We start from the raw sequence: 24,092 nt of genomic DNA, 5'->3' as shown, positions 1-24,092 counted from the left end.
TTGACAGGTTTCTGACAAAAGCAGTTTAGTTTGATTTCTTTGCGAGTAATGGTGTAATGTGGTATCAAAGCATATATTGTAGGATATAAAAAGTGAATATATTTTAGCACCATTATAATATACTTTATAGTTTAATTTATCAGAGCTGTAAAGTTCAAAAATTTACTGAAAGTTTGACTGAAACCTAGATAAATTAGAGATGATCATATTAGCTATGTTAGCAGAAATAATACCTTAAAAACAGTGTGGAGAGCTCTAAAATAATTCTCTTAACAAACAGAAACTTCAAAGAAGTGTGGGAATTATCCTTGTTCTGTGTTGTAAATACATACAAATAGCATCTTTACAGTTTTCAAGATGTGTTTAATTCTTAGGCTAGGTTTGTCTAAAAACCTCAGTTATGTTTTTAATCATTTTCTAGTGTAGGAACACACTTTTTTCACACAATTTAAAGCAAAGACCAAAATTAATGGTCTTTTTGTTTTTTTTTTAATGAAGTTGCTTTTATTCTTTCACACACATGTGATCTAACCAGTCAGCTTAGATAATTGATTGAAGTGAATGAGTCTTAGTCAGACCTTTGACAAGTCAGTACAGGAATGGTATAGTGGGATCCCATTTGCTTGCTTGCACGGGAGCTGCAGGCAAACAGATGCCCAACATATCCTTAGCCAAAAAAATCTGAAAGCGTGTAGCTGCCTAGAAATGACACAAACTCACAATGTGAGTGCACACTGTGGTTTGAGTTAGAAGGAAGAACAATTTTTAGTAGTCAGTTTTACTAATTCAAGGAAAAGGATAAATCCTAGAAAGTTAATATTCAAGATAAATTAATGGCTCAACTATTCAGCTCATTTAATGTTTAATGAAGATTAGTTGATTATGTAAACATTCATCAAATGTTTTGTGTATCATGCCTTAGGGTAATGACTTAAAAACAAATCCTGCTCCCTTTTTTAATGAAAAAGATATGCATACAAGATATAAAGAAAAAGTTACCTATTATTAATGATAATCTTTAAAGGTTAAAATAATTGGTTGGAATAATACATTTCTGACTTTCATTTGATATTTTAAATTATTTTTTTGTGTAAAATAGAAATCTTTCTGTGGCAGATACCATGATAGAAAATGTTAATGATGCTACAAAAAGTTATTTACATGTTTGAAGCTTAGGGATATAAATAAGATTAATGTTAAAGCAGAAACTGCAGCCAATTTTCAGTGTTTTTGTTCAGCTGATGTTAACTGAGCATCTACTTAGCTAACTGTCAGGAAAAGACAGTGCTGAGCAAACCCTTTTTTTAATTCAATGTAATCTTTTTGGTTTATTTTTTAATTCTCATGCAATAAACTTGATTTATTCTTGGCATACAACTCTATGATCTAAATATGTCTATAAAATTCATTTAACAACCACCACAAGGAATGTTCAGAACAGTTCCATCTCCCCTCAAATTTCTCTTGTGCCTTTATAATTGTCCTATGGTTAAATCTTGCAATCATACCCTTGTCCTATTCCTTACTCCTGAAAACCACTGATCTATTCTCCATTACTTTGGCTTGTCTTTTTGGTAATTTTATAAAATAATAATGTGATGTTTATAAAATTAGAATATATAGTATGTAATGTTTTGAGACTTACCTGTGAGATTCATCCATGTTGTTGTATATATCTATAGTTTGTTGTTTTTTTGCTTACTAGTATTCCATTGTATGAATGAACCACAGTTAATCCATTTACTTGTGGAGGACAGGTAGGTTATTCCAGGTTTTGGCAGTTATGAATAGAGCTGTTATGAACATTCACATACAGGTTTTTGTGTGAACCTAAGCTTTCATTTCTCTAGGGTAAATGTCCAGGAGTGAGATTGCTGGATTGTATGGTAAGTGTATATTTAAACTTTGCAAATAACTGTCAAATTGTTTTTCTGAGTGACTATACCATTTTTCAGTCTAAACAGCAAAGTCTGAGGGTTCCTTTTGCTGTGTGTTCTCACAAACACCTGATATACTCTATTTTTAAAATTTTGTCATTAATAGATATGTGGTAGTATCACATTGTGATTTTAGTTTGCATCTCCCTAACGATGTTGAACGTTCTTCAGGTGCTTATTTTGCCATTTGTATATACTGTTCAGTGAAGTATCGTTTCAAATCTTCTAGTCATTTTCTTAATTGAGTTGTGTTCTTCGTGCTGAATTTTGAAAATTCTTTATACACTTTGAATGTAAGTCCTTCGCTGATTTATGATTTGTAAAGATTTTCTCACAGTCTGTAGCTTGTCCTTTTATTCTCTTAGAAAAAACCTTCTTTTTTTCTCTGTAGAGAAAACTATATTTAATTTTGATGAAGTTACTGTTTCTCAAATTTATTTTTAATGAGTTATGCTTTTGGTGTCCTAAGAACTCTGCCTAGCTCTAGTTTATGAAGATTTTCTCCTATGACTTCTTCTGAAAGTTATATAATTTTAAATTTTATATTGAGGATTATGATGCATTTTGAGTTTTTTTTTTAAATAAGGTGTGAGATTTAGGTTGAGGTCCCTTGTTTTGCATAAAGATACTTGATTGTTCCAAAACCATTTGTTGAAAACACTATTCTTTCTCCATTGAAATGCTTCTGCAGCTTTGTCAGAAATCAATTGGCTGTATATATGTGGGTCTATTTATGGACTCTCTATTCTGTTCAGTTTATTTTTGTGTCTCTCCCATTGCCAATAGCCCTTTTTCTTGTTTCTTGTAGCTTTATACCAAGTCATTAAAATAGGGTACTGTGATTCCTTCAACTTTATTTTTCTTTTTCAAAATTGTTTGTTATTCTAGCTCCTTTGCCTTTCCATATAAAATTTAGAATCAACCATTTTTTTTCTTTAGAAAAAATAGACCAACTTGGAGAGAAAGGAAGTCTTGTTTTTTCCCATCTATGAACACAATATGTCTCTCCTTTTGCTTAGGTCTTTGATTTCTTTCATCAATCAATATTTTGCAATTTTCAGCATTCAGAACTTGCACATATTTTGTTAGACTTACATCTAACTATTTACATTTTGTGTTATTGTTAATTTAAAAAATTGTTTTATTATTGCCTATCACTAGTTTACAGAAACGTAGATTTTTGTTTTGACTTTATATCTTTTGATATTGACAGTATATGTCTTTGACACCTCTTGTCAGATTTTTCTCTAAGAATTCATATTTTTATACTGTTGATAAATAGTATTACTTTACTAAATTTTAATTTCAATTGTTTCATTAATAATATATAGAAATAAAATTGAGTTTTGTATGTTAACCTTATATCTTGTTGTTCAGTCGCTTGGTTGTGTCCAACTCTTTTCGACCCCATGGACTGCAACACACCTTGCCTTCCTGCCCCTCACCATCTCCCCAAAATTTTCCCAGGTTCTTGTCCATTGCATTGGTACAGTCTTACATCTTACAACCTTTCTATTCTCACCTATCAAGAATAGAAGAGTTTCTGTATATTTCTCTAGGTTTTCTACTTAGATCTTATCTGCCAAAAAAAAATCATTTTTTCCTTTCCAATTTGGTTTTTTCTTTCTTGTGTTACTGAGTGAGCTAGAACATCGAGTACAATGTTGAGTAGAAGTGATAAGAGGAGATATCCTTGTCTTTTTCCTGATGTTGGGAGGAAAGTATTCAGTCTTTCATCATTAAGTATTATGTTAGATATGGGTTTTTGGTAGATGCTGTTTATCAGGTTGAGGATATATTTTTCTATTCCTAGCTTGCTGCAAGTTTTATCATGAATGGATGTTGAATTTTTTCAGATGCTTTTTCTGTATCAATTGATATGATTATGTGTTTTTAATGTGGATTTTAAGTGATTATCAGATATTGAGCCAGTCATTCATTCCCACAGTGAATACCTTGTTATGTTGTACTTTGCTTTCTGTATATTGCTGGATACTCTTTGCCAGTATTTTTTGAGGGGTCTTTCAGTTTGTTTATTTTCTTACTTCTGTACATGAAGGATATTATCCTGTAGTGTACTCTGTTTTTGTATAGTCACTGTCTGATTTTTTGATAGTTCTGGCTTTAGGAAATGAGTTTATAAATTATTCTTTCCTCTTTTGTATAAGAAAATATACATATATTTGTATGTATATTTCATAAATATTTGATAATGAAACTCTCTGGGCCTGGAGATTTTGCGGGGTAGGGGAGGTGAATTTAACTATGAATTCAGTTTCCTTAATCTCTGTAGGACAATTCAGGTTATCTATTTCATATTGGGTAATTTTGGTGGGTAGTTATTTCCAATGAATTATCAGTATTATGAATTAATGAATTATTCAGTATTCTTGCCTTGAGAGCCCCATGAACAGCATGAAAAGGCAAAAAGGACACTGAAAGATGAACTGCCCAGGTCGGTAGGCCCAATATGCTACTGGAGATCAGTGGAGAAATAATTCCAGAAAGAATGAAGAGACAAAACCAAAGCAAAAAAAACACCCAGTTGTAGATGTGACTGGTGATGGAAGCAAAATCTGATGCTGTAAAGAGCAATATTGCATAGGAACCTGGATTGTTAGGTCCATGAATCAGGGCAATTGGAAGAGATTACAAGAGTGAACATTGACATTTTAGGAATCAGCGAACTAAAATGGACTGGAGTGGGTGAATTCAACTCAGATGACCATCATATCTACTACTGTGGGCAAGAATCCCTTAGAAGAAATGGAGTAGCATTCATAGTCAACAAAAGTCCGAAATGCAGTACTTGGATGCAATCTCAAAAACGACAGAATGGTTTCTGTTTGTTTCCACGGCAAACCATTCAGTATCACGGTAAACCAAGTCTATGCCCCGACCAGTAATGCTGAAGAAGCTGAAATTGAACGGTTCTATGGAGACCTACAAGACCTTTTAGAACTAACACCCAAAAAAGATGTCCTTTTCATCATAGGGGACTTGAATGCAAAATAGGAAGTCAAGAAATACCTGGAGTAACAGTCAAATTTGGCCTTGGAATACAGAATGAAGCAGGGCAAAGGCTAACAGTTTTGCCAAGAGAATGCACAGGTCATAGCAAACACCCTCTTCCAACAACACAAGAGAAGACTCTACGCATGGACATCACCAGATGGTCAACACTGAAATCAGATTGATTATATTCTTTGCAGCCAAAGATGGAGAAGCTCTATGCTGTCAGTAAAAACAAGACCAGGAGCTGACTGTGGCTCGGATCATGAACTCCTTATTGCCAAATTCAGACTTAAATTGAAGAAAGTGGAGAAAACCACTAGACCATTCAGGTATGACCTAAATCAAAACCCTTATGATTATACAGTAGAAGTGAGAAATAGATTTAAGGGACTAGAGCTGATAGACAGAATGCCTGAAGAACTATGGACGGAGGTTCATGACATTGTCCAGGAGACAGGGATCAAGACCATCCCCAAGAAAGAGAAATGCAAAAAAGCAAAATGGCTGTCTGAGGAGGCCTTACAAATAGCTGTGAAAAGAAGAGAAGCAAAAAACAAAGGAGAAAAGGAAAGATACACCCATTTGAATGCAGAGTTCCAAAGAACAGCAAGGAGAGATAAGAAAGCCTTCCTCAGTGATCAGTGCAGAGAAATAGAGGAAAACATTAGAATGGGAAAGAAAGACTAGAGATCTCTTCAAGAAAATTAGAGATACCAAGGGAACATTTCATGCAAAGATGGGCTCAATAAAGGACAGAAATGGTATGTACCTAACAGAAGTGAAGATATGAAGAAGGGGTGGCAAGAATACACAGAACTGTACAAAAAAAATCTTCACGACCCAGATAATCAGGATGCTGTGATCACTCACCTAGAGCCAGACATCCTGGAATGTGAAGTCAAGTGGTTAGGAAGCATCACTACGAACAAAGCTAGTGGAGGTGATGGAATTCCAGTTGAGCTATTTCAAATCCTGAAAGATGACGCTGTGAAAGTGCTGTACTCAATATGCCAGCAAATTTAGAAAATGCTGCAGTGGCTACAGGACTGGAAACTGTCAGTTTTCATTCTAATCCCTAAGAAAGGCAATCCCAAAGAATGCTCAGACTACTGAACAATTGCACTCAGTTCACACACTAGTAAACTAAAGCTCAAAATTCTCCAAGCCAGGCTTCAACAGAACGTGAACCATGAACTTCCAGATGTTCAAGCTCATTTTAGAAAAGGCAGAAGAACCAGAGATCAAATTGCCAACATCCACTGGATCATCAAAAAAGCAAAAGAGTTACAGAAAAACATCTATTTCTGCTTTATTGACTATGCCAAAGCCTTTGACTGTGTGGATCACAACAAACTGTGGAAAATTCTGAAAGAGATGGGAATCCCAGGCCACCTGATCTGCCTCTTGAGAAATCTGTATGTAGGTCAGGAAGCAACAGTTAGAACTGGACGTGAAACAATGGACTAGTTCCAAATAGGAAAAGAAGTATGTCAAGGCTGTATATTGTCACCCTGCTTATTTAACTTATATGCAGAGTACATCATGAGACGCGCTGGGCTGGAAGTAAGCACAAGCTGGAATCAAGATTGCCGGGAGAAATATCAATAACCTCAGATATGCAGATGACACCACCCTTATGGCAGAAAGTGAAGATGAACTAAAAAGCCTCTTGATGAAAGTGAAAGAGGAGAGTGAAAAAGTTGGTTTAAACCTCAGCATTCAGAAAACTAAGATCATGGCGTCTGGTCCCATCACATCATGGCAAATAGATGGAGAAATTGGAAACAGTGGCATACTTTTTTTTTTTGGACTCCAAAATCACTGCAGATGGTGACTGCAGTCATGGAATTAAAAGATGCTTACTCCTTGGAAGGAAAGTTATGACCACGCCAGACAGCATATCAAAAAACAGAGACATTACTTTGCCAACAAAGGTCCACCTAGTCAAGGCTACGGTTTTTCCAGTAGTCATGTATGAATGTGAGAGTGGGACTATAAAGAAAGCTGAGCACCGAAGAATTGATGGTTTTGAACTGTGGTGTTGGAGAAGACTCTTGAGAGTCCCTTGGACTGCAAGGAGATCCAACCAGTCCATCCTAAAGGAAAGCAGTCCTGAATATTCATTGTAAGGACTGGTGTTGAAGCTGAAACTCCAGTACTTTGGCCACCTGATGTGAAGAACTGACTCATTTGAAAAGGCCCTGATGCTGGGAAAGGTTGAAAGCGGGAGGAGGAGAGGACAGAGGATGAGATGGTTGGATAGCATCACTGACTCAATGGAGGTGAATTTGATTAAACTCCGGGAGTTGGTGAAGGACAAGGAGGCCTGGTGTGCTGCAGTCCATGGGGTCGCAAAGAGTCAGACAGGCCTGAGCGACTGAACTGAACTGAATTAATTATCTAAATTGTTGAAAATATATGCATAGGATGTTCATAGTATTCCTTTATTATCATCTTAGCATCTGTTGGTTCTGTAATGATATTCCCCGTTCAATCCTGATAATAGCAATTTGTGTCTCTCTCTCTTTCTTTTAGTTTTGCTAAAGTTTTATCGATTTTATTGATATTTTGAACCAGCTTTTGATTTCCATTATTTTCCTCTATTATTTGCTGTTTTCAAAGTCTTTTATTTTTGGTCTTATTTTTATTTTTTTCCTTCATTCTGCTTGCTTTGACTTTATTTTCCCTTCTTTTATAAGATATTTTTTACGGGAGAAACTTAAGTTGTTGATTGGAAATCCTTTTTTAATCTCATCTATGTTTTTATTGTTATAAATTCCCTGTTAGTTTCTGCATTAGCTACATTCCATGACTTTTATGTTGTATTTTTTTGTCAGTTCAAACTGTTTTCTAATTTCCTTTGAGATTTCCACTGGGCAACCTAGTTTAAGTGGCTAGTATAATCATGAAGAGACTGAAATATTAGCATTTTGAGGAAATTTTAAAACTTCATCCTGTGGAAAAATATTTCTTCCTCTGGATTGAAAAATGTAAAGCTGCCACTAGTATAGCTGTGTAATATTTTTAAATAATTCTATTTAAACATTTTGTTCTACTGTGTTGACATCTTAACCTTGGACTTATTTAATATGAATAAAAGAAAGCTACTGTGAATGAGTTTACCTTACATTTATGTGGAGTGTTGTGCATGAGAATATAAAATAATTGACCAGTATTATGCTTTTTAATAAATCACTGAATGATCTACACAATGATTATATTACGTTGTTCTGAGTGAGCTAAGAGAGTTAAGACTACTTGTATTATTACAAAAGTGTCGTTTAGGCACTGGGGTGAATAAGGGCCAATAAATTATATTAAGACCTACTTATTTAGATTTGCCTAGAGAAGATACTCATTTTCTACAAAGGTGTTAAGTTTCATTTTCTTGAATTTGCACATAGGGATATTTTTACACAGATTTTGAAGGAGTCCACTTAATGTTTTACAACTTGATTCATGTTCAGATCACATACATATATTCTAACTATATTTCTGGTTATCTTTTTAAAAGAAAAAATTCTATGCTTCTGAGTCATAATAATAATTTACATATTGGGGATTTTACATATTCCCCATCCTCTATTTCAAGAAGAAAATGAATGGTTTATTGAAATAAAAATCTTCAGTTGTGAAACTTCAGAAATGAAAATACTACAGTTTTAATTAGATGACACAGATTTTACTGTAATATCCCATTTTGTGAGTGTGTATACACACACACACACCACTATTTTTTATCTGTTCACTTCATGATGGACACTTGATAGTCAAGATATGGAAGTAACCTGATGAACACTTAGGTTAAATATGCCGCTGTGAAGTTGGGGTGCTTGTATATTTTTGAATTAGTGTTCTTGTTTTCTTCAGGTATGTATCCAGGAATGGAATCGCTGGATCATATAGTAATTTTATTTTCAGTTTTTTGAGAAACCTCCGCACTGTTTTCTGTGGTAACTGCATCAATATACATTTTTAGCAGCATTGCTCTGAGGGTTCCCTTTAATCTATATCTTTGCTAACTTGTATTATTTATGAACTTTTTGATGATAGCCATTCTGACATATGAGAACTAGAACTTTATTGTGGTTTTGATTTGCATTTGTCTGATGATTAGCAACATTGAGCATCTTTTCATGTGTCTGTTGGCCATCTGTGTATCTTCTTTGGAAAAACATCTATTGAGATTTGTGAAAGTTGGACCATAAGGAAGGCTGCATGCTGGAGAACTGCTGCTCTCAAATTGTGGTGCTGGAGAAGACTCTTGAGAGTCCCTCGTACTGCAAGGAGATTAAACCAGTCAATCCTAAAGGAAATCAACCCTGAATATTCATTGGAGGGACTGATGCTGAAGCTGAAGCTCCAGTACTTTGGCCACCTGATGCGAAGAACTGACCCATTGGAAAAGATCCTGATGCTGGGAAAGATTGAAGGCAGGAGGAGAAGGGAACTACAGAAGATGAGATGGTTGGATGGCATCACTGATGCAATGGACATGAACTTGGGCAGATTCCAGGAGATAGTAAAGGACAGAGTAGTCTGGTATGCTGTAGTCCGTGCGATTGCAGAGTCAGACATGACCTAGTGACTGATCAACAACAGTGTTGTGTAAGGAAGGGAAAAAGCATTATCGTCAGTAAACTAGTCCCAAAGTGACACAGAAAACTGTGGTGTATCACATATGACTGAGCTTACTCTAGCTCTGTTTGTTGAGTAGCACCAGGCCCTGCATTCAGCCCTTTGGGCCTAGTGTGCACTGGGATGACTCTGCATGGTTTATATTCTAAACCTTCACATTTCATTTCATTTACTACATCAACCAAGATTTTCACTGTCCACCTGTTGTTCTCCCTCATTGCTCCATTTCTGCCCTCACACATTATAAAAATCATAGTCACTTGCTGGCAATGAATGCCTCCTTGTCTTGTTCAAACTTCCTTAAAACTTTCAGATGATGAGATATCTCACCTACTCTTCTAAAAGATGGGAACCTCACAATATCAGCTTCCATGTGCCCAGAAATGGGGCAATAGCTGGAATACTTTCTCTAGCTCTGCACAACTAATTGTGATTTCTGTCACTTGAACTTCCTTTTACACAGTAATATTTTGAAGTTAATTTTTAATTTTAGAAGCAATGTAACAATATTAGAGAAAGTGAAGAAAACTGAAAAGTACATTTACAAAAATCAGCTGAGCAGTTACCTAAAACAGAGGGAGAATGAGATCAAGGACTATGAGGGAACTCCAGCTCTGTTTTTCTTCTTAAGCTGGGTGGTATTATCACAGATGTTTTATTCCATTTCATAATGCATTGAAAAATCAATTATAAATTATACTCCCCTAATAATGCCATACCCTTTTTTTTCATACCCTTTTAATTCACTATTTCTGTTGCAAAATCTTAGCTTATTTACCTTTGTTCTCTTTGTAAAGCTAGAGGCTCCAACACATAACATAGGCAAGTGTATTTTTACCTAAGAGGTTCATTTGTTGATAATGCTTTTATAATTTATAATGCTCTATTAGAATAAAGTTGAATATTTAATAATCCATGAGAAAAACTTTCCACTAAAAAATAATTATGTATCTGTGTTGCACTAGGATATGCTATTCAGCTTTAAAATTCTATGCTTTTAAAATGACCCTCACAAAACCAGAACTGAAAGAGACTTGTGTACCCCAGTGTTCATCGCAGCAATGTTTATAATAGCCAGGACATGGAAGCAACCTAGATGGCCATCAGCAGACGAATGGATAAGAAAGCTGTGGTACATATACACAATGGAATATTACTTAGCCATTAAAAAGAATACAGTTGAGTCAGTTCTAATGAGATGGATGAAACTGGAGCCCATTATACAGAGTGAAGTAAGCCAGAAAGATAAAAAGATTAACACCAATACAGTATACTAATGCATATATATGGAATTTAGAAAGATGGTAACGATAACCCTATATGCAAGACAGCAAAAGAGACACAGATGTATAAAACAGACTTTTGGACTCTATGGGAGAAGGCGAGGGTGGGATGATCTGAGAGAATAGCATTGAGACATATATATTATCAAATGTGAAACAGATCACCAGCCCAGGTTGGATGCATGAGACAAGTGCTCAGGGCTGGTGCACTGGGATGACCCAGAGGGATGGGATGGGGAGGGAGGTGGGAGGGGGGGTTCAGGATGGGGAACACATGTAAATCCATGGCTGATTCATGTCAATGTATGGCAAAAACCACTACAATATTGTAAAGAAATTAGCCCCCAGCTAATAAAAATAAATGAAAAAAAATTAAATAATAATAAAAAAAATAAATCCAGCTTGAACATCAAAAATAAATAAATAAATAAAATGACCCTCATTGGAGTTTGTAAAGGTGACATTGGTCATATTTTTCAACACAAGAGGGCGCCAAATTTCCTCTTGCAACAAAACTGTCAAAATTATTTCTTTCCATCAAAGAATTTCATATACTGGGGTAGAATATGGAATGGTACATCTTTAATTTTTTGACATATTAAAAAGAAGAGAATGTGTGCTTTGTGAGAAAGAGTTTGCAGATCATGGTAAGGCTTTCTCTTGTTGCCATCAGGCAGGAATCTGTTAGTGCTTTAACAAAGCTGCTTTTCAGAAGTATATTTGTTAGAGGGAATAAAGCAGCTACTCTGGGGTAATGCTTAGGATAAATTATTTTGAAGAATCCACCTATTCTGTCTGTGAGTTTCAGGTGGCATGTGCAGTTTTCTGTATGACCCCTTAAATCAGGATAAAATCACCACCAAGTGTTGTGTTTCCCTGGTGGCTCAGATGGTAAAGAGTCTGTCTGCAATGTGGGACACCCAGATTCGATCCCTGGGTCAGGAAGATCCCATGGAGAAGGAAATGGCAACCCACTCCAGTACTCTTGCCTGGAAAATCTCATGGACAGAGGAGCCTGGTGGGCTACAGCCCAGGGGTCACAGAGTCGTACCCGACTGAAGTGACTTAGCACAAACGGAGTAGGGTACTGGCAGAGGGGCGTTAAATGAGGCAAGCCAGTAAATCACAGTGAACCAGTCCCACTTCGATGTTTAATAGTTTTGTTACCTTGGTTCGGTAAGCCATCTGCTCCCATGCTTGAATAAAAGAGTGCTGGGAACAAAGCCACACAAGCCAGTGCTCCTTTTTACTGATTGTACTCTTTTTGTCCAGTTTAACATATAAAGATATTTTTACAGTGTGTGTGTATGTTCAATTATTTCTAGTCATTAGACCTCCCCCCCTTTTTTCCTCCAGTCATAAGAATTGATTATGTATTCTGATTTTCTAATCACAAGCAAATACAAATGAACAACTCTTATAAAGCAGCAACATAATCCTGTATGGAAAATACCAAGCATGTATTTTAAGGAAATTAAGATGCTAGCTCCCTCTGTGTACTTTGCTGGTATGTTGTAAATTACCATATATTTAGTTGCTTACTACAATACAAATATATTATAGTTCTGGAGATCAGAAGTTTGAAATGGTTCTCACTGGGCTAAAATCAAGGTTTGTCAGGGATATATTCCATTCTGGAGGTCTTGGGGACAGTTCACGTTCTTGCCTTTTATAACTTCTCGACTCTTGCTTTAGTTGGCTCCTGGCCACCTTCCAACTACAACATCAGTGATGGCTAGTCAAGTCTGCCTTACATGTTCTCGCTCTGGTTCTGACTTTTCTGTCTTTCTTCTTCCTATTTAACAACCCTTGTGTTTACATTGGGCCCAGCCCACTTAATCCAGTAAAATTTCCTGATTTTAAGGTCAGCTAATTAGCAATTCCATCTGTAGTCTTCCCCTTGCCATTTAAATGTAACATATTCATGGTTTCCAGGGATTAAGATGTGGGCATTTTTGGAGGAGGAGGGATTGTTTTGCCTATCAAAGATGGTTTAACTGTGACATATGGGTCAGGCCAACCTTGAGAGAGCCTCTTCCCTGGAATTTCTATATTACTTACTTCTATAGTTTTTCTTGGAGTTCTGAAAATGAATATTTGTTCTGAAGACATAATTCTGTATTGGTCATTAGCATAATAATTTGACAGAAATGATTAGATTAGTCGACCAGGGTCTTTCCTAAATACAAGTCTTTCGTGTCCAACTCTTTGTACCCCATGGACTGTCACCCCCCAGGCTCCTCTGTCTATGGGGATTTTCCAGGGAAGAATACTGGAGGGGATTGCCATTTCCTTCTCAGGGGACCTTCTTGACCCAGGGATCAAACACATGACTCCTGCATTGGCAGGCAGACTCTTCACCTGCTGAGCCACCTGGGAAGCCCCTTCCTGAGTACGGTAAAGGACAGTGAGACTTCCCAGGTGGCCCTAGTGGTCAAGAGTCTGCCTGCCAATTCAGTAGATGCAAGAGATGACACAGATTTGATCCCTGGGTTGGCAAGATTCTCTGGAGAAGGCAACGACAACCAACTCCAGTATTATTGCCTGGACAATTCCATGGACAGAGGAAACTGGCAGACTACAGTCCATGGGGTTGCAAAGAGTTGGACATGACTGAGCATTATTTGGAAAGACCTGGGTAGGGAGCTTGATCAGAAAAGGTAAGAGGTAGAAGGCATTGTTTGAAAAGGGTTAGTGAGCTCAGGACAGAGAAAACAACTTGAGGGCAGAGGGCTGCTTGGGTAGAAAGTATTATATTAAAGATAATATTGACCCACCTTACAATGTTGCCTGAAGCCAGGACTCTGAGTAAAGGAACATTAAACAATAAACCACATCTTCTTGGTGCATAAATAACTTCCAAGTAGCACAAGGATATACCGAGATCTTTTAGGGTTCATTTCATTTTATAGAAATAACAGGCACAGACCACAAATGTATTAATGTTAAAAACAACAGCTTTCATTTATAATGCCCATGTTAGTTTTTGTGTGTAATAATGAACTGTGTACCCTAAAAGCCCAGTTTTCCTGTTTCTTCTTTTATTTATTTTGAGTCAACTAAGTGCTATATGTGGAGAAGGAAATGGCAACCCACTCCAGTGTTCTTGCCTGGAGAATCCCAGGGACAGAGGAGCCTGGTGGGCTGCCATCTATGGGGTCTCACAGAGTCGGACACGACTGAAGCAACTTAGCAGCCAGCAGCAAGTGCTATATGAGGGCTTCCCTGATGGCTCAGACTGTGAAGAATCTGCCTGCAATACAGGAGACCCGGGTCGATTCCTGGGTTGGGAAGATCCCCTGGAGGAGAAAATGGCAAATCACTCTGGTATTCTTTCCTGGAGAATCCCATGGACAAAAGAGCCTGGTGGTCTACAGTCCATGGGGTCGCAAAAAGTTGGACATGACTGAGCAACTAACACTTTCTTTAAGTGCTATATGAAAGAAAGACAATTTTTTTTCTCATGTAAATTAAATGATAAATAGATTCCATAATAGATTCTAAAGGAAATCAACCCTGAATATTGATTGAATATTGAATATCGGTCATTGGAAGGACCGATGCTGAAGCTGAAGCTCCAATACTTTGGTCACCTGATGTGAAAAGCTGACTCATTGGAAAAGGCCCTGATGCTGGGAAAGATTGAGGGCAGGAGGAAAAGGGGGCAAAGAGAATGAGATGGTTGGATGGCATCAATGGATATGAGTTTGAGCAAACTCTCTGGTTGATAGTGAAGGACAGGAAAACCTGGTGTGCTGCAGTCCATGGGGTCCCAGAATCATATGCAGCTGAGCGACTGAACAACTACAATAACAAGATACCTCAGACTTACTGAGTTTGACAAGGAAGAGTAAGTTCTCTTCCAGTGATCATTAGTTATATAGGCCCCTAATCCTTATGCTAACTATTGGAGCTAACTTTGAGTTAGCTTAAAGAAAGAAGTTAGCTTAAACTTCGTTTAAAGAAACTAATCAATTGTTTGGAAAATAGTGTATGTTGTGATATGATAAAGAGTTCCTGTCTCCTCAGAAGTGAATTGCTGTATTCTGCTCTTCCAGCAGGCTCAGGAACAAATTTAGGGAAGAAATGGAGATTTTAATCTCTCTAGGTTTGTTTTCTTTACACCTTAATGCCGGGGCCCAGCCCCAGCAGGATCCAGGGGGTACCCTCAGGATGAACGGCGTCGGTGAGAGAAGACACGTGAGACCAGCCTTGATAGGGCCAAGTCTCAGGATGAACGGAGATAGAGAGAGAGAGAGAGAGAGAGACCAGATGCGGTGTTTGCAGCAGGGTCTGGCAATGCTTTATTTTTTACCGTAGCTTTTATACCCTAAGTTAGTACATTTCTAAGGGGAAGATTGTTTAACATTACATCAGCTTGTTCTTCATGAAACCAAGGTGTTTTCTGCATACTTCTTTGTTTATGAGGGTCTTGTACATTATCTTCTGGCCTTGGGGCCTATTAACATTTTATGCAAGTCAGGTGAATGTAAACCTATTTTCTGTTTCTGTGGTGACCTTAACTGAAAGGTAGCAGTCTCATAGGGCAACAGTACAGAGTAGAAGTATAACCTTGTTAACACAAAAATTAATCCTTCTGCAGAAGTTGTCAGTTGAGTTTATCTAAGAAGTTTACCCCAGACTGACTCTGCGACTTTGGTGAGGCAGCTTCTGCCTAGCACTCCTGGCTGACAGTTAACAACCGTTTCATTGTTACCACACTAGGGCTAAGCTCTTATTTTTCTAGATCTATAACTACATTAACACAACCTTAGCACATTAAGAGCAAAAACACAGCAAGCAAATGTTAACCCAATAGCTACTTTTAGAATAATTTTTCTTGTGTTTTCTAATAGGGCTTCCTCACCCCCTGAAGGGCTCTATGTCTATTAGGGTCTTTATATGATCAGGTTCTTTATGCTGTTTTATGATTAGGGTATTATGAGCGGTCATGCCTATTAGTACCAAGGGCATAAATGCATTTGCCAAACAAACTAAAATACCAGCAAAGGAGTTTAAATTAAAACACTCCTTTCACCCTGGATAATCTCATAAAATACCACCACCCGGGAAACTTATTGATTAAAGTTCTAAATTGATTCTTATTTGGAAAGAGATCGGGGAAGGCCTTCTGCCTGTGTCACAGAAATTAGGGAGTAGTCTATTGAAGCAGACATCAGAAAGACAGATAACATCTTTAAGGTGAGCGCCGGGGGCAGCTTTTCGGAATCCCTGAAAACCTGATCCGCCTTGCCTGTCAGGTTTTCTCCTCATGACCTTGTCATGGGTGGGATCTCCTGAGCTGGCCTTTTCGAAACCCCTGAAAACCTGCTCCGCCTTGCCTGTCAGGTTTTCTCCTCTTGACCTTGTCATGGGTGGGATCTTGTGTGCGGTTCCCGGCACCTTAAAGAATTATGTATTGCCATGGTTCTCAGGTGCTCATTTGTGTGCCAAATGCATCAGAACCACCAGGGGAGCTTTGTACAATTCCACTAGAGATTAAAGTGCCATAAGTCTGGGACAGGCCCCAGACAATTTTTGAAAGTTCCCTAGTTAATTCCAATATTTGGTAACTCTTAGATGCATATGCTAAAGTGAACTGGAGTTAAAGCTTATATCATTCTCTCCTTGATGTTACTGTAGTACATCTTTCAAAAGTCAAAAGATCAGTATTGATGAAAGAATACTAGTAAATGGTATGTCACATTTGAAGGATTGACTTCAAAGATAGTAGTCATTGTTATTTAGTCGCTAAGTCGTATCTGACTCTTCATGGACTGCAGCACACCAGGCTTCCCTGTCCTTCACTAGCTCCTGGAATTTGTTCAAATTCATGTTCATTGAATCAGTGATGCCATCCAACCATCTCATTCTCCTTTTCCCTCTTCTCCCTCTGCCCTCAATCTTTCCCAGCATCAAGGTCTTTTCCAAAGAGTTTGCTGTTTGCATCAGGTGATCAAAGTATTGGAGCTTCAGGTTCAGCATCAGTTCTTTCAGTGAACATTCAGGGTTGATCTCCTTTAGGATTAACTGATTTGATCTCCTTGCTGTTCAAGGGACTCTCAAGAGTCTTCTCCAGCACCATAGTTGGAAAGCATCAATTCTTTGGCACTCAATCTTCTTTATGGTTCAACTCTCACATCCTTACCTGACTGGAAAACCGTAGGTTTGACTCTATGGACCTTTATTCGGCAAAGTGATGTCTCTGCTTTTTAATACACTGTCTAGGTTTGTCACAGCTTTTCTTCCAAGGAGCAAGTGTCTTTTAATTTCGTGGCTGTAGTCACTGTCTACAGTGATTTTGGATCCCAAGAAAATAAAATCCGTGACTGTTTCAATTTTCCTCATCTATTTGCCATGAAGTGCTGGGACCAGATGCTATAATCTTAGTTTTCTGAATGTTGAGTTTTAAGCCAGGTTTTTCACACTCCTCTTTCACTTTCATCAGGAGGCTCTTTAGTTCCTCTTCACTTTCCGCCATTAGAGTGGTATCATCTGCATATCTGAGGTTGTTAATATTTCTTCCAACAATCTTGATTCCAGCTTATGCTTCATCCAGCCCGGCATTTTGCATGATGTACTTTGCATATAAGCTAAACAAAGAGGGTGACAGTATACAACCTTGATGTTCTCCTTTCCCAGTTTTGAACTAGTCTGTTATTCCTTGTCTGCTGGTTCTCACTGTTGCTTCTTGACCTGCAAAGAGGTTTCTCAGGAGGCACTTAAGGTGGTTTGGTATTCCTGTCTTTTAGAATTTTCCACAATTTCTTGTGATCCACACAGTCAAAATCTTTAGTGTAATCAAACAGAAGTAGATGTTTTTCTGGAATTGGAATTCCCATGCTTTCTCTATGATCCAGCAGATGTTGGCAATTTGATCTCTGGTTCCTCCGCCTTTTCTAAATCCAGCTAGAACATCTGGAATTTCTCCATTCACATACTGTTGAAGCCTGGCTTGAAGGATTTTGAGCATTACTTTGCTAGCATGTGAGATGAGTGTAATTGTACGGTAGTTTGAACATTCTTTGACATTGCCTTTCTTTGGGATTGGAATGAAAACTGACCTTTTCCAGTCCTGTATCCACTGCTGAGTTTTCCAAATTTGCTAGCATATTGAGTGCAGCACTTTAACAGCACCATCTTTAGGATTTGAAATAGCTTAGCTGGAATTGTGTCACATCTGCTCACTTTGTTTATAGTAATGTAGTCTTACTATAGAGTCAAAGAATGATATTAATGATACTAATAAACAACAGTAGCAACAAAACAATAAACACTTCCGTAGCACTAGATATGTGCCAAGTCCTGCTCCAGGCTCTTAAAGTATACTGTACTAATCACTGAATTTTCATGGCAACCGTTGAGGTAGTTACCTTATTATTGGTGTTTTATAAATGAATGGTACATACCTTGTCCAAGATCACTCGGTTAGTAGGTGTGGGAGCTGGGATTCAAAACCGAACCTTTAAAAACAAAAAAACAAAAAACAAAACCAAACCTTGAGCCTTAAGAAGCTATGTTCCATCTACTGTATTTCATTTTTTTCATGATTCTATTTTGCTATGGAATGCCTATGTGTGATAGGAAATAGAAGAGTAAGTTGTTTAAAACCATGGACTTGCAAGCAGTCTCTGTATGGTACTGGCTGAATAATCACTTAGGTGAAATACTTACCTTCTTTGGGCCTTGGTTTCCTCATCTAAAATAATAATAATAGTAAATGAATTTGAAAATATATTCCTAGGACTTCCCTGGTGGTACAGTGGTTGAGTCTTCCAATGCAGGGGGTGCAAGTTTGATTCCTGATCAGGGAACTAAAATCCTGCATGCCATGTGGTTCAGTCAAAAAGAAAAAAAGAGAAGTATGTAAATAAATAAATAAATTCCTTGTAACATGTTGCATGATTAAGAAATGTTTGCAAAATATTGGACATATGCATTTTACATAATAAACACCCAGTAATTGGTAGATGTTGTTATCATTATATCATTGTATTGTAATTTTTGAGGCATTAAACGGTCAAGAAGCTTAAAAAATAAAAAAAATATGGCAAACGTGACTGTCTGGAGTATATTGGCAGGTTCAGTTCAGTTCAATCACTCAGTCATGTCCGACTCTTTGCAACCTCATGAATCGCAGCATGCCAGGCCTCCCTGTCCATCACCAACTTCCAGAGTCTACCCAAACCCATGTCCATCGAGTCGGTGATGCCATCCAGCCATCTCATCCTCTGTCGTCCCCTTCTCCTCCTGCCCCCAATCCTTCCCAGCATTAGGGTCTTTTCCAATGAGTCAATTCTTTGCATGAGGTGGCCAAAGTATTGGAGTTTCAGCTTCAACATCAGTCCTTCCAAGGAACACCCAGGACAGATCTTTAGGATGGACTGGTTGGATCTTCTTGCAGTCCAGGGGACTCGCAAGAGTCTTCTCCAACACCACAGGCAGGTTAGACTTTTAGCAAATATAGGGTTACGTGGATAATTTAGCAAAGATTCTCAAGTGAGACAACAGAAGTCCTTAGTGATATGCAGAGATAATCTTGATGGGCCAATTTAAAGCTTCAGTAATTTTTAATATTCTTGTGGCTTGGATAGTCTTCCTAGATGATGTGTCATGAAGTCTAAGACCGCAGATTCAAACATCAAGGGTACTGCTGGTCCCTCCTAGGGACTCTGTTGTGGGAGAGCACCTAAAGGCCCTAGAAGAATTCAACAAGCTTGCACTACCCCAAGAAGATTTTGGTGACAAACGGTGGGGACACACAGGAGTAGAGGACATAACTGAGGACTGTATAGCCTTTGAGTGGTTCTTGCTGATAAGTTGAGTAGGTCTTCTTGATCCTGAGCAGTGAGGAGGAACAAAAGCTACCAGGGCTGACATCTGACTTACAAGTAGTTGTTTTTTCACAGCTGTTACAGCTCAGGAGTTGTGCAGAGCATCATCGCTCCAGTACCTGTGGAAAGACTGACTGTCCTTATGAGTTTCCATTGCTTCCACCCGTGTACCTTCATAATTCTACTTCTTGCTCTTGCTACTCCCAGGGTGGTTTATTACAACAGTTATAATATTCCTCTCGTTTGGACTTTGCAGCAGCCTTCCCGCTATCCTTTCTTACCTTTCAGTATGTATGACTGTGTGTACAGCTCCATTTGTTTCTTTTACTATTATGTTCCCGAACCTCTTTGACTATACTTGCCTACTGAATAATCAATATCTAGGTTACCAATCCATGCCTTTGCTTGGATCCCAAGGTTTCTATACATGTATACTATGTTTCAGTCAAGTTGGACTGTTTATTGTACCCCTAACACTTTTCACTTTTAGCTTTATCTTATGGTTTTATTCCTGAACCTAAGGCATTCTTTTAAAATGATGATCACCTCTTAAGGTACCATTAAGAGAACATTGTTTTCTTGGAGTCTTCCGTACTTTTTCAGGAAGAAATTATTATTCCTTTGTGCTGTGCTTAGTCGCTCAGTTGTGTCCGACCCTTTGTAACCCCATGGACTGCAGCCTGCCAGGCTCCTCTGTCCATGGGGATTCTCCAGGTAAGAACACTGGAGTGGGTTGCCATGCCCACCTCCAGGGGATCTTCCCAACCCAGAGATTAAACTCAGGTCTTCCACATTGCGGGCAGATTCTTTACTGACTGAGCCACCAGGGAAGCCCAAGAATACTGGAGTGGGTAGCCTATCCCTTCTCCAGGGGATCTTCCTGACCCGGGAATCAAACCAGGGTCTCCTGCATTGCAGGCGGTTTCTTTACCTGCCGAGCTACGAGGGAACTCTCCAAATTTGTCTCACTTCCTCTGTTCTATTACCTGTTCCTAAAAGTAGGTGAAAAATGATTGAAGCAGACATCTTTGAATCTTCTTGGATACACTGACATAGTACTTTGAATATAGGCATTCAATAAATAATAAATGAATAGATTAAGGTAAGAGACATTTAGTAAACTTTTGTGAAAAAGCAATGTATACTAAAACTTTATGTCATTTTGAATAATTTCATGAATTCATCCAAAAAGTACATGGTTTGTGTTAGAGTGACTTTTTAAAGTTTTGAGACTTATGAGCTTTTTCATATAGGAAGTGGGAAATCCACACATTTTTAAATGTAGAATGTTCATGAAATTATGATATCAATTATCTTTACAGTAGCTTATTGTATAATATAAAAGATCTTTTCCTACAGTTTGATCCTGTTTTCCAAGTTCTAAACTAAATATATGTTACTGAATTATTATTCAGAGAAAACAGGAAAATTCTGCTAAATTATACTTATGGCTGTTTTTCTTGTCTTTTAAAAATACATGGACAAGTATTTCAAGCATGTAAATATTATTTTAGGCAAACTAGGGAAGAATTTACTTTGTCTTTAATGTTTATATCTTTATTTAAAATGTTAAATAAATATTAAATAATCATTAAGACTGTTGGATTGGTTATCTTTCACTATAATGTTGCCTAAGATTTCACTATAATCTTTCACTATAAAGCTTACTGGCTTAAAAAAATCTGTTTTATTTGTTCTCCATCCTGTTGGTCAGCATGTTGAGCTAGGACCAGCTGGTCAGTTCCTCTGCTGGGTTTTCCTACATCATCTGGCATCACTTGGGCCTGGAAGGTCCAAGGTGTCCACTCTCCAACCTGAGGAGACTGATGCTGGTCTCAGTTTGTTCTCTTTCTCCATGTAGTCTTATATCATTAAGGATCTTCTCGTGGCAGCGTTGTCTTCTAAGATAGCTAGTATGGAAGCTGAAGACTGCTTGAAGCCTAGGCTCGGAAGTCATTTCTACTACATACTATTGCTTAGAGCAGATTATAAGTTTAGAGCAGATTTATAGTTGGAGAAATGGATTTTTCCTTTTGATGAGAGGAACAGTGAAGTCCCATTGAGAAGGAACATGCACACAGACATGGGAGGGTTTGTTAGACCCATCTTTGCAGATGATATATATTACAAGTTTTATGAACTTCAGAGTACTATGGGTTAATCCTCAGTTGTCTTTTGTTTTCTCTGAAAAAGTCCATGGAAAACTGGTTGTTTCCAAAGTTTTTTGCTCTTTGATGACTATCCTTCCCTTGGCTTAAATAGACTTTGTCGGGAAGATTTAAAAATAAGACCTCTGTTCTGCCTACCCCCATCCCCCCATGCCCTGCAAAGAATCTTGTTCAATTCATCTGGAGTGGGCCTAGTCATTAGCATTTTTAAAAAGCTTTCTGTATTGTTCTAATAATGTGCAGCCAGGGTTTTGAACCATTACACTAGACAGTGTTCTCTTTGTACTGCTGATTATCTGAATTTTAAAAAGTAGGCAGTGCCTATCTTATATCAGAAATTATGTGATTGACAGAGCAGTTTGTTGCCTTATTGATTTTAAAGTTATCCCCCTTATTCAAAGCAAAATGAAGTACTAAAAATAAGAACTAAAATAGCCAGGGTAAATAATTTTTAAAGGGAACCATAAATAAAAGACATCCAAAAATTAAAATAATGAGAAAGTAGTAATAATCACTATTGAGAAGAATAATAATTATAAGTGACACAGTGGGCCAAGTTTTGCCTACGGGCCCTTGTACACACTCTCCACTAATAATTGATCAGGGAATCATGTTCACGCCTCTGAGAAGAGACTTCAGACCAATGGGTATGGGGTGATATGCACCAAAACTCTATGAAGGAAAATGGATTGTGTTGGTGGCTGAAAGAAATGAGTTCAGCAATTCTGCTGTAGAGTGCAGAGTCACAGAATGTTAGAACCAAAAAGGCCCATGGAAATGATCTAGTTTACCATTCTGTGTGGTTCTTTTTCACCACCATTAGAATTGAGACTCACTGTCTTAAATAATCACCTTGTATTCCAAATGAATGCTCTGAACCATTTCAGAAAACCTGTTTTTCTGCTTGGCCTGTAGTTGAGGGGAGGTAGCATAGCACATGGAGAAGGCAATGGCACCCCACTCCAGCACTCTTGCCTGGAAAATCCCATGGATGGAGGAGCCTGGTAGGCTGCAGTCCATGGGTTCGCTAAGAGTCGGACACGACTGAGCCACTTCACTTTCACTTTTCACTTTTATGCATTGGAGAAGGAGATGGCAACCCACTCCAGTGTTCTTGCCTGGAGAATCCCAGGGGCAGGGGAGCCTGGTGGGCTGCCGTCTATGGGGTCGCCCAGAGTCGGACCCGACTGAAGTGACTTAGCAGCAGCAGCAGCAGCAGCAGCAGCGTAGCACACTGGAGAGGGAACCAGAAGTCCCAGCAGGTGAAAGTTTGAATCCTGGCTCCACTGACAGTGTAGCTCTGTGGTCTTGGCTGGTTAGTTCACCTGAGCCTTGGTTTCCTCTACATGTCTAGTGCCTTATCCACAAAAAGTAAGATTTATGTGGATATGTGTGACTGACATCTCTTCCTCTCCATTTGTCATTCAATTAGTAAAGATTTTTTTCCTTTTAATTAAAGATTAATAGCATGGTCAGTGGCTTTCAAAGTCATGGTCTTAACTGGCTGGGCTTTCTGGATGACAGTTACCCTTTCTTATTTTACCTTAATTCAGAGAATTAAGATATTAATTTTAAATGCTGCCTCATAGTGTTAAATGAAAAACAAAACAGACTACACATGTATGTTTACAGATAATTTGTTTGCAACCATGAAAAAATTGGAAGAAATCATACCAAAATTTTACAGAGATTTCCTTTTTCTTCCAAATACCTAAAATAAATGTTATTTGTTTTCATAGTGATGTTGAATCCACCTGCAATTCTGATGTTTTCTAAGCCAACCAACCTCAGTGTTGACTTCTTACACCTTTTCCTGAATTTTCTATCTAAATTTATAGTGCGAGCATGCTAAGTCACTTCAGTCATGTCCACCTCTTTGTGACCCCATGGACTGCACCCTGCCACGCTCCTCTATCTATGGAATTCTCCTGGGAAGAATATTGGAGTGTATTGCCATGCCCACCTCAAGGGGATCTTCCCAACCCAGGGATGGAAGTCACATCTCTTACATCTCCTGCTTTGGTAGATGGGTTCTTTACCAGTAGCGTCACCTGGGAAGTCACCAAATTTATAGTATAATATAAACAATTGTCAAAGGTAGAAACATGGAAGTCTATTTTCTCTGTTACCCATGTTATGACACTTTTACACAATTGGTTATTAAATTTGATTTTTTTTCTACTTATAAACTTTATCTTTTCTTCTGTTCCCACTGTT

The 24,092-nt window shown here is 38.0% G+C and overlaps 1 protein-coding gene across 6 annotated transcripts in view; it reads left to right on the top strand.

Moving 5' to 3' along the window:
- RNF180 (ring finger protein 180) overlaps window positions 1-24,092 on the top strand; it is a 451,691-nt gene that overhangs the window by 251,040 nt on the left and 176,559 nt on the right. For 5 of the 6 annotated variants that reach the window (XM_043489052.1, XM_043489051.1, XM_043489053.1 and 2 more), the window contains one exon: window positions 1,851-1,886. The exons of the other annotated variant lie outside the window; for it this stretch is intronic. In XM_043489052.1, the coding sequence (XP_043344987.1) occupies window positions 1,851-1,886 (36 nt within the window). The remainder of the gene's footprint in view (window positions 1-1,850; window positions 1,887-24,092) is intronic. 6 annotated transcript variants of the gene reach the window in all.

The sequence above is a fragment of the Cervus canadensis genome, chromosome 16, assembly GCF_019320065.1.
Source record: "Cervus canadensis isolate Bull #8, Minnesota chromosome 16, ASM1932006v1, whole genome shotgun sequence".
In the NCBI taxonomy this organism is placed as follows: domain Eukaryota; kingdom Metazoa; phylum Chordata; class Mammalia; order Artiodactyla; family Cervidae; genus Cervus; species Cervus canadensis.
This window is presented reverse-complemented; position numbering and strand designations above follow the sequence as displayed.